Source organism: Otolemur garnettii, unplaced genomic scaffold (assembly GCF_000181295.1).
Source record: "Otolemur garnettii isolate 467f Iridium unplaced genomic scaffold, OtoGar3 scaffold00038, whole genome shotgun sequence".
In the NCBI taxonomy this organism is placed as follows: Eukaryota; Metazoa; Chordata; class Mammalia; order Primates; family Galagidae; genus Otolemur; species Otolemur garnettii.
Window position 1 is genome coordinate 13,368,796 of NW_003852433.1, and position 15,802 is coordinate 13,384,597.

The 15,802-nt window shown below is 47.6% G+C and overlaps 1 protein-coding gene across 2 annotated transcripts; it reads left to right on the top strand.

Annotated features, from left to right (window-relative positions):
* The first annotated feature begins 248 nt into the window (after window positions 1–248).
* Window positions 249–14,384, top strand: TBX3 (T-box 3). Of its 2 annotated transcripts, XM_003789946.3 has the most exons (8): window positions 249–1,817; window positions 3,436–3,703; window positions 4,644–4,703; window positions 4,996–5,142; window positions 7,073–7,149; window positions 8,241–8,398; window positions 9,907–10,583; window positions 12,363–14,384. In XM_003789946.3, the coding sequence occupies exons 1-8, from the start codon at window positions 1,429–1,431 to the stop codon at window positions 12,822–12,824; spliced, it is 2,238 nt and encodes a 745-aa protein (XP_003789994.1). In that variant the 5' UTR covers window positions 249–1,428; the 3' UTR covers window positions 12,825–14,384. The 2 variants fall into 2 exon arrangements, with proteins under 2 accessions (XP_003789994.1, XP_003789993.1); XM_003789945.3 differs by lacking the exon at window positions 4,644–4,703 and having other exon boundaries at window positions 503–1,817.
* The last annotated feature ends 1,418 nt before the right edge of the window (window positions 14,385–15,802 follow it).

Consider the following 15,802-nt stretch of genomic DNA (forward strand, 5'->3'; position numbering starts at 1 on the left):
CGCGTAAGAGGCGAGCGCCCCTGCCCGGCGCCCGGGCGCGCTCTCCGCCTTCCCCGCCCGGCTCGTTCGCTCGCTCCCTCCCATTCTCCCTCCCCCTTCCTCTCTGGGCCTGCCTCCTCCCTCGATCCCCGGCTGGATGACTGAGGCATTTCAGACGTGGGCTGAACGAGAGCGAGCTAGCTCTGCGGCTGCAGCGATCTCTCGATAAGCCACCTAGAGGCGGCTCTGAGCGCGCGCTCCCCAGTGGCTCCCGCCCTCCCTCTGATCATGTTGACATATTCACAGGACAGGCAGTAGTACCGATGCGGCGCTGCGACGTTACAGTTTCCGACACCTTCTTTTTATAACTCGGCTCTATCCCCCAGCACTGGACCTGTGAAAACCACGCCTATGCAGCAACACAATTGGTCCGAAAGCGTCAAAGAGCCAATCAAGAGGCCTCCGGCTCCCCGCAGCCCACAGCGCAGCCCGACCTTCTAGAGCCGCCGAGCAGACGCCCGGGGAATTCTAGAGGCGGAGGAGGGTGGCGAGGAGCTCTCGCTTTCTCTCGCTCCCTCCCTTACTCCCTCCCTCTCCTATTCGGTCTATCTCTCTCTCCTTTCCATTTTCCCCCTCTAAATCCTCCCTGCCTTGCGCGCCTGGACGCAAGGAAGCGAATTCGCTCACGTTTTAGGACAAGGAAAAGAGGCACGGGAGACGAGCACTGCGAGATTCGGATTGAAACCGAGACACCCTCCGGAGGCTGGGAGCGGAGGAAGGAGGAGGAGGGCGAACGGAAGCCAGTTTGCAGTTCAAGTTTTGATAGCGCCGGTAGTAGGGGATTTTAATCAGATTTTTTTTCTTTTTCTTTCTTTTTTTTTTTTTTTAAGAGAGAGACTTTTCCGCCGTCTCGCTCCCGGTGAAAGCCGGGTCTAGCACAGCTGCAGACGCCTCCAGCGAGAAAGACAAGATAGATAGGGAGGCGGGGGAAGAAGAAAAAGCAAAGGTAAAAAGTCCAGGAGAACCATTCGCATTTTCAACAAAGAATCTAGGGACTGGGGAAAGACTCCCCGGACGAAGGGCTGGAGTGTCTATTTCCAGCTAAGCTGCAGGGCTCAGGCTCCGGTGGAGACCCCGCTAGCTCCTCTCGCTTCTGAAACCGACTTTCAGGAGCGGCTTTTTGAAAACGCCAGGCACAAGAACGGTCACCCGCGCGACTATGTCTCCTGATTTTTCGCCTTGCCCTCTTTAAAACCGGCATTTCTCCTCCCCTTTCCCCTTCCCTTTGAAGTACTTTAGTTGTGCTTTCTTCCTTTTCTTCCCTACTTTTTCTTTTGAACTATGTGCTGCTGATAAACAAACAAACAAAAACCAAAAAGAAACAACAACAACAAAATCAGCAGCGGCGGACTTGTCCCCGGCTGGAGCCCAGCGCCCCGCCTGAAGTGGATGAGCCTCTCCATGAGAGATCCGGTCATTCCTGGGACAAGCATGGCCTACCATCCGTTCCTACCTCACCGGGCGCCGGACTTCGCCATGAGCGCGGTGCTGGGTCACCAGCCGCCCTTCTTCCCTGCGCTGACGCTGCCTCCCAACGGCGCAGCGGCGCTCTCGCTGCCCGGCGCCCTGGCCAAGCCGATCATGGATCAATTGGTGGGGGCGGCGGAAACTGGTATCCCGTTCTCGTCCCTGGGGCCCCAGGCGCATCTGAGGCCTCTCAAGACCATGGAGCCCGAAGAAGAAGTGGAGGATGACCCCAAGGTGCACCTGGAGGCTAAAGAACTTTGGGATCAGTTTCACAAGCGGGGTACGGAGATGGTCATTACCAAGTCGGGAAGGTAAGCAAGGGACTGGGGCCTCCTTCCCCCAACTATTGGAAGAATTTTCCTCCCTGTATCTCTCTCTTCCCAGAACAGTCGTTGGCCGGTTCTTACGGCTAGAACGAAAACTTAGTTTCCCTAGAAATGTGTAGAGACTCTCTCAGGCCCTGCCCCAGTGGCAGAAAATTTCAGCTTACCTGGGCATCTGCATAAGCCTTCCATAGGACTGCGTCCTGGGTTCCCTACAGAACAGACAGAATTTTTCAGAGGAGCACAGACATCCCTGCAGGAAGCAAGGAGTTCCCTCTTCAGACCTTTCTAGAATATCCTCATTTTTTGGTTGATGTTGTGGTTTTGTCTGTTTTATTTTGTACTCAGAAAAAGTTAAAGCTCTTTTCTTTGTGATGGTGGTGGGAGGCCTTTTCTGCCCTTCAGCCTAGTCTCCGGGTCTGAAGGGGCCTGAACTTAGGCTGGCAGGGGGCAGAGAGAAACCGAAGGACATTTTGGTTTGTTTGCCCACACCACTTCACGTGTGTCTGTAACCCGAGGAAGAGTTCAGCAGGCAATTTTGGATAATTAAGATTATGTTTGCAGACCTCAGGAGGTGGTGTGGAGACATAACAACACAGCTATTTTGTTTGTAATGTGTGAATATTATAAACCATGTTTTACATAATGACTAAAGATGCTTGCCTAACCGAAATCTGTCTGGAAGAGAGAACCCTATAGCAAAATCACTGATTTTAAAAAAAGAAAGAAAAATAGCTCTGAAGTCTATGAAGGCATAAAGTTAAACAGATAATAATAAAACCCTCCTGTTGATGTCTTCAGCTTTCTGTCTCTTTCCCAGCTAAATGGGGCCAAAGTTTGGCATAAAATCCGGCTCCAACCCACAAGACATTTAGTTAGTTTCCCAGTGAAGTGTTTGCTTTTAAGTCTAGAGTACAGAATGCCAACACTTCTGCGAAATTAACAGCAATTTGGCCGCACAGTCTTGCAGTTTTGGACTGGCCTGAAAAGTAGGGGAATGCAGCTCCATGGGCAGATAGGTTATAAGGCCTGGTAGTCCACCCCATTCTGCAAAATTCATTCTGAGAACTCCCCAAAGTCCAGTTTCATTTCACTAACTGAGGGATTGCTGTTCTGCAGCAGGGAGAGCTTGCACGCAACTTGATATTAATTTCCTTGATAAGTTTAACATTTTCTCATCAATGGGTGGTGGAAAATTCTAGTTTCCACTGATGGTACTTTTACTACAATCCTACCCCAAGTTATTTAGAACTAGAGTGTCACAGGGAAAGACATGGGCATGGATTTTCTATAAAGAGAGTGATCTGTAGAGTCAGAGAGAGGAAAACAAATTTTTTAAAGATATGATTAGACAATGTAGAGAGATGCAGTGCCACAATTTATTTGTCTTGAATCTTGGGGCATCTAAACATAGAAAAATCGAGCGTATGTAATACCTTAGTGGTGGAAGAAAAATTTGCAACCAGTTGCTTCTCTGAAAAATAGACGCTTGTCAGTCACAATGGAAAGTCTTCGACTTAAATATTTGGGGGATAAATAGGAAATTAAACCCAAGCTTCTGGGTGTTTTATCTTTCTTTTTTCCTTTCTATTCTCCCCTATTGTAGACGAATGTTTCCTCCATTTAAAGTGAGATGTTCTGGGCTGGATAAAAAAGCCAAATATATTTTATTGATGGACATTATAGCTGCTGATGACTGTCGATATAAGTTTCACAATTCTCGGTGGATGGTAGCAGGTAAAGCTGACCCTGAAATGCCAAAGAGAATGTACATTCACCCAGACAGCCCCGCTACCGGGGAACAGTGGATGTCCAAAGTCGTCACGTTCCACAAACTGAAACTCACCAACAACATTTCGGATAAACATGGATTTGTAAGTTTCTGCTCCTTTCAAGTAAAATTTTCTCTTCTTGCTATCAAAGGCAGTGCTTCCCCATTTCTCCAGTTTCGGCCCAGACCTCTCCCTTGCTTCACCCTCAGCATAGCAAACTTCTCTGAACTACAGCAGAGCCGGAGAAAGGAGAGAATTCCAGGGTGTTTCTCTCAGAATAATGGAAGGCCTGGCAGTTCTAAAAGAAATAGGGGTTGGAAAACTTACGGCTCGTGTTCTCTAGCGATTCCAGCTCCTTGGTAGATTCCTGGCCTGACAGTGAAATGAAAACCCAATCACAAAGATCTAAAATCAATTTCAAAGATATGTGTTTGTAAAGGATTTGTTTGGGTTTAAAATATCACACTTCTATTTTGAAATCAGCCATATTATTTCCTGGGAGAGTTTAAGATTCTCGGAGCCTTGACTGTGTTGGGTAAACAGTGTGAATGGATTTTTTTTTAAACTTATTTTCTTTTACTAAAATAAGAATTGGTTTGGCTTAGGTGATAGTCGGGTTTGGTAAAAATGATCTCTAGTTAATAAATAATATGTGTGTGTATGTGTGTGTGTGGGGGGGAGTGTATATATGGATTTAGGAAGTGAGGGCTTAGAAACTTTTAGGAGATTTGAATTACTTGTACAAGTCAGGCAAGGGACCTTTTGCCCCTTTCTCTACCCCTCCTCAACATTTCGATAAAATAAACAGTGATAAGCGAGGAATAAGCAGAAAGATTAGGCCCAGGAAGACATGAATAGCGAGGAAACATCTTCAGCCGGCAGGAATTGCATTTGAAGCCCTTGATTTGATTAAGGCATAAATATTCCTCTCTAGAGTTCAGCCTTTCAGGGCTTTAAGTGGATTGGGCTCAGCAATTAGTGGGCGCTTAAAGTACTGAATCATTTTGTAAATTAAAATGCATGTTTTTCTCTATCTTTTAAGACTTTGGCCTTCCCAAGTGATCACGCAACGTGGCAGGGGAATTATAGTTTTGGTACTCAGGTAGGCTAGGGTTCAAGGTACGAATGATCTTTAGATGGTGAGGGTGGGGGGGACCCTTTTGGAAATTGAGGAGCAATTTGGATTCTCCAGAAGATAACATCTGTGGAGCAAAATGTACCCAGGAGGTACTCCAAGGAGGTGGGCTCGGTAAAAGTGGTACAAGCGTGGTACCCTGCGGGGGGAAGATGTCAGCTTGGCAGGGGTCCTAAGATCCCATTTGTCCTGCTAAATCCTCTTTTTTCTTTTCTTTTTTTTTTTTTTTTTCTGTGTCTCCTCTTCCCTGCCCCTGCAGACTATATTAAACTCCATGCACAAATACCAGCCGCGGTTCCACATTGTAAGGGCCAATGACATCTTGAAACTCCCTTACAGTACATTTCGGACGTACTTATTCCCTGAAACTGAATTCATTGCTGTGACTGCATACCAGAATGATAAGGTAACCAAGGGGGCTTTTCTTTTTAATGGTAATATTTCCCCTCCCCTTTAAGCTGCTTTGGGTCAGGGTGGGAAAGTTACTGGAGAATTGGGATAAGAGTCTTGAATTTTCTTTTGTGGTTTGTGGAGCATTGGGGTGGAGGTAAAGAGCACCAGCACCTTGAGGAGACAAGAAAAAACCTGTTAACCAGCAAGGACTTAAATGCTAAGTTAAAAAAAAAAAAAGCCCAACTAATTTTGTCACCAAGAAGCTCCTATAACTGCTGTCGCTGATGGTACCCACTCTCCACTCCCCGGCTCAGCTTTGCTCTGTTTGTTTAAGGTTCATCCTCTTCCCCCTTGGGAAGAAGGATCAAGAAATCAGGTTTAAAAGGAACTAGCTAAAAATTTAAAGCAAGAGCCATTCGGGATCATGAGAGGAGAATCCTAGTGAAGACCGGCTTTTCACCCCTAGCCAGAAATCCTGAGTAGCTGGTCTGGTTTATATTACCTTTTATGCTGCTGTGTTTTTTATGATGTGTATGTGTTTGTGTGTGTGTGTGTGTGCCTGCACACACACATGTATGTGGTTGGAAAAACCTACCCTGATCACAGGGTCATACTGATGGAGTTGTCTGAGGCTTTTGAGTTAAAGTGGCTGAAGTCACCATTACATTTGAACATTTTTTTCTCTTAGGCCTGAAGCTGAGTATTAGAAAGATCCCCAAATAGGGAAGTACCTGATATCTACAGTTAGATGGCCTGAAGGTCATGGGCACAGAGAAAGTGACCCTTGTTGCTGATTCACCAGTTCCCAAATTGGCTGTTAGCAGGCAGTTCTGGAGGTGGGAAGAGGACTGGTACCAGCCCTTCAACTTCTAAATCCTGGACTCAGTGGGAGTCCAGTTCACCTGATAACACTCAGCATTTTCAACTCATTGTCACTGTCTGTGGGTCCTTTGTGGACCTATGATAGGGATGTTCCAGATAAATTTCTTTATTTGGGGGACTAAGATATCATGACCTCTTCTCCCTGCCAAGTATGAAACCTGAAGTCTTGCTACAGCATTTTATTCCAAGAACAAGACTTCCACTGAGGGACCCTTTTGTCACCTCTGAGTAACCCTATATATATAAATTTGTCCCCCCAAGGGGAAGGGACTTGAAAGATTACATACTATGGCATTTTTCTTCAGTGTGCAAAATGCATGTTCCCTCTTAACCCAGAAACCAGTGAAACAAAGTTGTTAATGTAATAATAAAATGTAGCATTTTTGCTCAGACAAAGAAGCCAGGGGCCTTTTCCACCTAATGGCGGTGGCAGAGCATGTAAATGAAAACAAATGTTTCCAGTGGTCATTCGGTCCTTTTACATCTGTAATTGTCAGTATTGTAATTCCTCAAACCACCCCTCCCAGCAAAAAAATCAAACTCACTCCAACACGAGGGGAGCAAGGCCCCATAAATCATTTATTAGATTCATGGAAAAGGTTGGTACGTGTGGGGGTGTGTGTGTGTGTGTGTGTGTGTGTGCATTTGGAGGCAGGGGAGTATGCCATAACATATTTTATGATTAATTGCATTGTGTAAAAAACTCAAAATGAAAGAATAATTTTAAGATCTACAGGTTGCTCCGCCTGACAACTTTGACAACATTTCTATTTCTAAACCCAAGCTTTTGGCTGCCCTAAGAAAAGAATTCCCTTGGGTGATTTCAGCTGGAATCCCTGGTTTGGCTTCCTATGGGAGATGCAAGCTCTGGTGCAAGTGCCTTTGATTTCACTCCCCGTTTTCTCCCAATCTGCACCATTATCTCCTTTCCCTGACATCCATAGGGCTTCTGTTGCCAGTCACATTTCTAGGAGACTATTAATAAAGTTGGGGAAAACACTCCCAAAACACTCTGGAAAATGAAGCCAAAGTCTCTGTCTTGTTTGTTTCTCCTCTTATAGATAACTCAGTTAAAAATAGACAACAACCCTTTTGCAAAAGGTTTCCGAGACACTGGAAATGGCAGGAGAGAAAAACGGTGAGTTGGAACAATTATTTATTTCTCAGATAATTTAGAAAAATCACTTGTTTATGCTCCAACTCTCCAAGTGATAGAAGTGGGATGCAGGCACTTTCACTGAAAAGGGTGGGTGGAAATAATTTGCTTCCCCAACTCCTTAAATAGACTAGACTTTTTCTACCTCCTACTTGTTACCTTTAAGGAAATTAACTAGGCTATAACTATAGTTGTCTCTGGAAGAAAAAGATTGTGGAACACACATTATATAAGAATGCCTGTTAATTACTAATTTTAAGTTTCTCCTAGGCAGGTCCCAGGAAGGGACAAAATCATTCACACAATGCTTTGGAATTTTTGCAGTCTTGCCTTTCAGATACCTTCAGACAGAGCTGGGGCCCCTTGAGAGATCTAAGACTTACCCCCTTCATAGGGTTGTGTATCATTTTGCATTAAGTAGACAGCTAAAGAGGATATGAAAGAGCTCCCCTCCCCCACCCCTTTCCAAGGAATTTCTAAAATCCAGAAAATCACCCCCAATTTTTGACCTATATCCCCTTGGGGTGGCCCTTAAAAAATAATCTCTAACATCCAAATAGAATTTTATTCCAATTAATGTGTTGGTGAAACAATTACAGTAGAGTGCACCATGAAATAACTATTTCCTCCCAATGTAGCAACCTTCCAGGAGTTTGGTAGGCTGGGGACAGACCACATTGTGTTTGCAGGGTTGGGCACCCAGATTGCCCTCTGTAAGGCCCCCAGGTCAGCTGTCTGTGGCTAGCTCCACCCTCTCCTCTTTCTCTGAAATAAGATGTCACAGCCCAAGCAAATGCCTTTTTCTAAGGAAACTCCCATACTGAATAAATGCAACTGAAGCCTTCTTCCTTCCTCCCTGCCCCCATGCCACACTCTTCAGCTCAGTTAGAGGGTCAGAACAAAGCGTAGGTTTGTGTGACTGCCCTGGGGCAGGCAGGTTTCAGAGAATTAAGGTTGTCCGTGGGCGGCAGTCGGGTGAGGTATGTATATGCCCCTTTGGAAATAGTTAAGGAAAACAAAGGGGGGAAATGTACGTTGCATTCAATAACGCTGGGTGTGGGCTTCTGCCACAGAAAACAGCTCACCCTGCAGTCCATGAGAGTGTTTGATGAAAGACACAAAAAGGAGAATGGGACCTCGGATGAGTCCTCCAGCGAACAGGCAGCTTTCAACTGCTTCGCTCAGGCTTCTTCTCCAGCAGTCTCTACTGTAGGGACATCGAACCTCAAAGGTAGGGCTGGTCACCTCTGTGATGAGTGGACTGAAGCTCTTGGTGACCTGGAAGTGTTAGGAGGATGGGTACTTACCCTTTAAAAGCTGCAGACCCTTCTAGATGAGACCAAAGTTCAAACAGGGCCATCAGGTGTGTCCCCACCACCACCACTTTCCTAAGGTGGCAGAGCTCAGAACCCCCTTTTCAGCAAACAAACCTTATTTGGCTGGGACGTGTCTTTGTAGATTACCTCTCTGCTGAAGCAGCTTTGAAAATGTGCCTGAGGCACTTCTCTTTCTCTCCTCTCTGCCCCTATATCTCTCCAATCAAGAAAGTCTCCAATTGATGATGACTTTTCACCATCTTTGAACTTTGGGGAGGGGGAAAAGCAAGGGATTCTGCTACCTGTAACAGAAGGTGGCTGAGAAAACATCCACCTATGGACAAAACAGTTGACCTGGGAGAGGAGGGTGGCGCATTGGGGATCTGCCCTACAGGTGGAGTTTGAGGGTGGGAAGAGTGAACAAGAGGGTTCAAATCCCCAGTCAGCTCTCTGTGTTTAAAGAACAAGCACTATGTATTTGGAAAGACACATGGTCTCTCACAACTGGAAGAAACCTATTTTTTTGTGAAATAAAATGAAAGTCCTTTATGTCTTCAATCCATTTAAACTTGAAACCAAATAGGATCCCTTTTCCTTTCTTTTCCTTTCTTTCCCTTCTTTTTTCTAGGACACCCACAGAGGGCATGGTGAAAGCAAAAATGAATCTAGAATTGTCCCCAGGCTGTGAGCAGGCTGCCCTGCACCCATGTCTGTCTGCAGAGACTGGGGAAGGCTTAGTTGTAGTGTGGGTATTAAGGAAGGAGTATCGTATTATGCCCTTACCAATTCGGATGCCAGGGCTCTCTCCAAACAAATCCTTCCAACATAATTCACAAATTTATGGAAGGTCCTGATCTCTGTCACTCACTGAGCAGACTCTGGTAGTAATTGGAATGTTCCACCAGTGACTTTTACAGTCAGTTTTTAAAAAACACACACACACACACACACACACACACACACACACACACCTAATTTGCAATGGAAAGGAAAATGCATTGTCAAGGCTTTGTTTGACACAACAGGTGGTCAAAGGTGCTTGAAAAAATAAGCAAAATCAATTATAATAACAAGAGCTACTGATTTGGGGGTGTATCCTTCTGAGGCAGGGTTAAACTCTCTCTTTGGGGGTGTATCCTTCTGAGGCAGGGTTAAACTCTCTCTTTGGGGGTGTATCCTTCTGAGGCGGTGTTAAACTCTAGTATCTAAATATTTTTAGTTCATTAACAGCTTGTTGAATCTCAGCCAGTTATCCCCATTTTGCAGATGAGAAGACTGAGGTGCAGAGAGGTTAAGGGGTTTGCCCAGGATTACGCAGTCAGTAAGCGACAAGCTGGAATTCAGATTTGGGAATTGGAATTCCACCGGCCCAGACTGGGGCTAACGCCTTTGTGTCTCGCTTTTTGTCTTCTCCTATGATCAGATTTATGTCCCAGCGAGGGTGAGAGCGACGCTGAAGCGGAGAGCAAAGAGGAGCACGGCCCGGAGGCCTGTGACGCGGCCAAGATCACCACCACCACGTCGGAGGAGCCTTGTCGTGACAAGAGCAGCCCGGCGGTCAAGGGGCACCTCTTCGCTGCAGAGCCAGGTGGTCGGCCTCGAGACACGGGGCGGCTGGACAAGGCATCGCCGGACTCGCGCCACAGCCCGGCCACCATCTCGTCCAGCACCCGTGGCCTGGGCGCGGAGGAGCGAAGGAGCCCGGGCCGCGAGGGCGCGGCGACGTCCAAGGTGGAGGAGGCACGCGCGCTGCCTGGCAAGGAGGCCTTCGCGCCGCTCACCGTGCAGACAGACGCGGCTGCCGCGCACCTGGCCCAGGGCCCCCTGCCTGGCCTCGGCTTTGCCCCGGGCCTGGCGGGCCAGCAGTTCTTCAACGGGCACCCTCTCTTCCTGCACCCTGGTCAGTTTGCCATGGGGGGTGCCTTTTCCAGCATGGCGGCTGGCATGGGGCCCCTACTGGCCACTGTGTCCGGGGCCTCCACCGGTGTCTCGGGCCTGGATTCCACTGCCATGGCCTCTGCTGCCGCGGCGCAGGGACTGTCCGGGGCATCTGCGGCCACCCTGCCCTTCCACCTGCAGCAGCACGTCCTGGCCTCTCAGGTATTTATCCTGCTTCCTCCTAGCTCCTCCCCTGCTCCCTCTAGTTTCTCTGCTCCTTGATACCAGATCCTCACCCAGCCTCTTGGCTAGCAGCTTTAAATAGTAGAGACAATTAATAAGAATTTTTATTAAGCCATTACTAGGTTCAAGGCTTATCTCACTGACCCCTCCTCAAAAAAAAAAAACCCTTAAAAATATTTTTCTAAGTTAAAGGATGTTTCCAGCAGAGTAGGTAGGTAGATAGAGTGACTAGGTTATGCACACCACTTAACTTTGTACCAGGTGCTCTTCTGAGTGCTTGATCTACTCTGCTTCATTTGATGGAACCCTTTAGTGGCATGATTATGATTATCACTCCCACTTTACAAATGAAGCAGAAGAGGTCCAGAGATGTTGAGTAACTTGTCCAAGATCACACAGTGTTTACACCATAGAGCTGGGGTTCTGTCTGTCCTGCTGTCTGACTCCAGGGCCTCTTATAAGGTTTTTGAGTTTAGCTTCAGAGTAACTTCTTAAGTATCACATGGCCAACCCTCCCCACAGGAATTGGACCAGGGAGAAAGGAAGGCCTGGGAAGGGGAAGTAACTTTTGGAATTCAGTCTTGAGTCTCCCGGCCTTTTCTCCCCATCCCCCACCTGAGAGCAGGCCAGCCTACTCCTCACAGGGTAAATGGTTTGTGCACACATGGGAAATGTCAGAGGAGCTGGACCAGAGGAGACTGGGGGCAGGCCTGGTGGTCTGTGTATGGTTCAGACAGCACAGGGTGGTTGGGGAGAAGTCTCAGGCTGCTCAGAACCCTCTGAACCCAGTGAAAAGGTTCTATGCCGTTTCCTGCGTGCTGTTGCCTTTTGTTTTGTCTAAGCACATTTGTCTCCCTTCTCTGAGCCAAGAGGCAGGATTGCCCTCCCCCTCTCTGGGAAAGAGGGAGCTGAGAAAAAGACTTCTGGCACTTCTCAATTCCCCTCAGCTCTTCTGCTGGCTTCTCCGGAGATGGTGTCATAGGTGGGCAGGTGATAGGTGGACTAGGGGCTGCCTGTGTGCACAAACACTGATGGTACCTCAAGGCATGGCACAGAGAGAAGTGGCCCAGTCCCAGGTCCCCACATTTTCAATGCTGTTTCTGTCAGTTCCTAGCTCAGTGAGTTCCTGAACTCCTGGGGCCTACCTTAGCTTCCCACCTGTAATGTGGAGCTGGCTGATTTCTTTGTCTCTGTTTATAAAAGATGCCCTTTTATTTCCTCCCCTCACTTTGATTTCCTTTTGCTTAAGATCTTCCCTGGGGGGGGTTCATTTGAATAATTTCTAAGATTGCTGTGTGAGGATTTGAGGAGGAGGGGGGACAAGAATGTCAAAATAAATTATGCCTAAGAATTTATGCCCTTTTGTTCTCCCTCAGCCAGCTTGTGGGGTAGACTGAATCTGTAGCCCCATTTAGCAGGTGCAACAACTAACCCTTGGGGGGATTGCTACAGTCTCTGTGTACATAGTGGTTCATTTCATATGCAACAAGTCCCAAACGGTATATGAATTCTTACAGTTTCTGTTTTTTTTTCATATAAAGAAGCTGAGGTACAGGGAGTTAAGTCCCTCTGCCTAGGGTGACACTACTAAGATTTGAACCTGGAGAAGCCCGAGTGTTGTCCCCACACACACACACTTCTCAAAGGAAAAGGATTAATGACTTGCCCTTGGAGGGAGGAGATGGAAGAGGTTGGCTCCTCCTCACTCTGCCGCCCCTACTCGGCTGACGGTCCTGTGCATTTCTTTTGCTTCCCCAGAGCCTGGCCATGTCGCCTTTCGGAAGCCTGTTCCCTTACCCCTACACGTACATGGCGGCGGCAGCGGCCGCCTCCTCTGCAGCGGCCTCCAGCTCGGTGCACCGCCACCCCTTCCTCAATCTGAACACCATGCGCCCGCGGCTGCGTTACAGCCCCTACTCCATCCCGGTGCCCGTCCCCGACAGCAGCAGCCTGCTCACCACCGCCCTGCCTTCCATGGCAGCGGCCGCGGGGCCCCTGGACGGCAAAGCCGCTGCCCTGGCGGCTAGCCCCGCCTCGGTGGCCGTGGACTCGGGCTCGGAACTCAACAGCCGCTCCTCCACGCTCTCCTCCAGCTCCGTGTCCTTGTCGCCCAAACTCTGCTCCGAGAAAGAGGCGGCCACCAGTGAACTTCAGAGTATCCAGCGGTTGGTCAGCGGCTTGGAAGCCAAGCCGGACAGATCCCGCAGCACGTCCCCATAAACCCCTCCCAGAAAAAGTCTCTTCATTCCAGTCCAGTCAAGTCTGCAGTGCACTTTGTCGGATGTAAAATAAACCACGGGCCTGCCGTGGCGTAAGCCCTTTCCTTTGCAGTCCTGTCCAGGAAGGGGTGCTGGACTCTCTTGAGAGAATGTACTAGAGACAGGCCCTGTCTTCTTGGCGTGGTTTATATATCCGGGATCTGGCTCTGATTCCGTTTGTTGCATTGAGCTATCGGGGGTGGAAGTTAAAACAGTATGTGGAGAACAACTTCCAGCCAGGCTGGTCTGGGAGCTGTGGCTGAAGAAAACGGTAGCCAAGCCCACCAGGAGGGGAGGTGTTCAAAGGCACCACCTCAGTGTGGATTTATATATATATATATTTTTTCCTTCACTGTGTCAAGTGGAAACAAAAACAAATAAAATTAAAAAAAATTGGGACAAATGCATACATTAACTTGATTCTGTTTGTGAAGATTAAAAACTTTATAGTGACTTGCATTATCAGTTCTCAATAAATTACTGAGCAGCATTGTTTGGGCAGGGAAACCCTGCCATCCTTGTTTAGTCTATATTAAGAATTAAATCTGTGTCTTTTTAATATTCTCGTGATGTTTTAAGAGCCGCTGTAGGTCTCTTTTTGCATGTTCCACAGTAATGTATTTGTGGGTTTTATTTTGAAGGCTTGCTTTTAGAAAGAAAACAACATACCCCATGCCCCTCTCCCAATCCTGTGTCCTCAAATTGGCAACCCCCAGGGGAAGGGGATTTAGAGGGGAGAGGGTGGAAAACACACAAAATGAATTTATTTTATCTAAGCTGTGTAGCAGGATTCGTGTTCTCTTCGGCAGTTCTTTCTCTTTCCTGTATATGCAATAACAAGGTTTAAAAAAAAATAATAAAGAAGAAGCGAGACTATTAGACAAAGTATTTATGTAATTATTTGATAACTCTTGTAAATAGGTGGAATATGAATGCTCAGAAAATTAAACTTTAATTTATTGACATTGTATATAGCTCTATGTAAATAGGATTGGCGACTGTCAGATTTTGTCCTTGTGTTTTCCTTTAGTTGATTTTTATTTCCAGGTCACACACTTTCTGCACCAACACGAACACACTTTCAAAAGAGTTGTTAGCCATTTTTCTCAAAGTGGGTGAAAGTGCTATTTCTTATGTTAGCCAAAATTGGGGAGGGGGTGCCACTTTCCCGTCTAGTTTAAATTCCTTAAAACACAGCTGAGATTGCTGTGGAAGGGGGCAGAGGCCCGTGGTTTGACTTTTTATTTTTTTCTTTTGTATTTGTATTTGCTAGTCTCTAATTTCCCCAAACGAAGTGGAATTAATTTACTACTGTGTTCAACATGGATGGTGTTTTGAATTGGTGCCCGTAGGGACATACTTACAGTTCTAAAGTCAGGTGCTGAGAGATCGTTTAAAGACAAAAATTCATGAAGGTATATTTTGTGTTATAGTTGTTGATGAGTTCTTTGGTTTTCTGTATTATTTTTCCCCCTCTCTTTAAAACGTCACTGAAATTTCAATAAATTTTTATTGAAATGGCTTTGGACCTCGTGTTAAATGCTTTCTTTAGTAACCTTTGCTGAAGGTGGAGGGTCAGGGAAGGATTCAACCCCTTCTTTCTCGTCTACCCACTTCCATTCGCCTTTAAATAATTAAGACCGCCCCCAGCGAACCAAAATAAGTCACTCAAGTTACAAAGCTAAAAACAAAAGTCCCTTACTCGGGCGAAGGGAGCTGCTCAGAAATCTGAAATTACTTTTCCTTTAACTTAGGAAGCAAAACGGAAGGCGGAAAGGGGCCTGATTAGAATTCGGGAAGAATAGTAATTTTAGGATACTTAAGTTTTAATGGGAAAAGACAGCCTTGCTCTCTAAGTCAGCTTTTCCCACACGGATCAGACCAAAAAGAAGTTTGAGCACTACGAATGTTTTTCGTTTTCAGCTCGTTCTCCCCCTTGACAGAGACCTGGGGAATCCGAATCAAAAAATGCCTTCTTGCACCCGTCTATTCGGCGCGGGAAAGGGCTAGCAGAATCCCCTTTCCACCGGACTGGGCTTGGCGAGGCAGCAACTCTCCAGGTTAAAGAAGGCAGGACTGAACGCCTCCAGCCAGGCACACACTTCTGCCTGTCCCTAGTGCCTCAAATTGAACCAGGCTGGCCCAAGGCGCCCCTACGAGGCCTCATCTATCCCGAGTTGTGCGTGCGAAGCACGGCCAGCCCCGCGCAGACTTAGCTGTGTCACGCGAGGGAGGAGGGAAGTTTTCCTTGCGAGGGAAAGGTAAACGCACAGCGCATGTTTAACCCCCTCCAAAGGAAAAGTCACCCTGGAGGTTGACATCCTCTCCTAGTTCTCTCCAGCAACCAGGCTCCAGGCAGTTTGGGGAGTTGCCTTTTGAAGTTCAATTTATCTTTGAAACATTCAATAAAAAATGGTGAGGCGGTGTCATTCTTTTGGTCTCCCCACCTCCAGGCTTGCCTCCGAGGTGCGTGTGTGTCGGGGGGAGGGGGCGGCCTGGGAAGGTTCTTCAGGGTTAGTCCTTACGCCTTTTCTTGCCTTGGGGGCCTTGACGTGAAGACCAAGCCGGAGCCTGCCTGGCGGCTGCCTACCTCCCCACCCCCAACCCCTGGAGCCCGCCTGCCCGGCCCCACGTCCCTGTCACCTTTGGGGCTGTTGAATGGCCGGCTAGGAGAACGCCTCCACCCCTCCTTCATCCTGTACTTGGAAGGGGACCCAGGTCGAGACCTTTTGGAGAGGAAGGCAAAGTCCTTTCCATCTCCAGCCAGCACGTGGGGAGCCCTACGGCCTCCCCTGCGCTGTCTCTTAGGGTGGGAGGGAAGACAACCCGGAGGAGGGTGAATTTGGAGGCCCGGGGGACCTCGGGCGGTAGCTTCTTGAGGGCCTGGAGATGTCCAGGGCCCGCGTCTCACGCACGGCCGCTGCTGCCCAAAAGGGGACG

Excerpts from the sequence above, each read along its gene's own strand:
- TBX3 (XM_003789946.3), top strand. The coding sequence starts at position 1,429 with ATGAGCCTCTCCATGAGAGATCCGGTCATTCCTGGGACAAGCATGGCC. Across the intron at positions 4,704-4,995 it reads ATTATAGTTTTGGTACTCAG|ACTATATTAAACTCCATGCA; the intron begins GTAGGCTAGGGT and ends CTGCCCCTGCAG. Across the intron at positions 7,150-8,240 it reads AATGGCAGGAGAGAAAAACG|AAAACAGCTCACCCTGCAGT; the intron begins GTGAGTTGGAAC and ends CTTCTGCCACAG.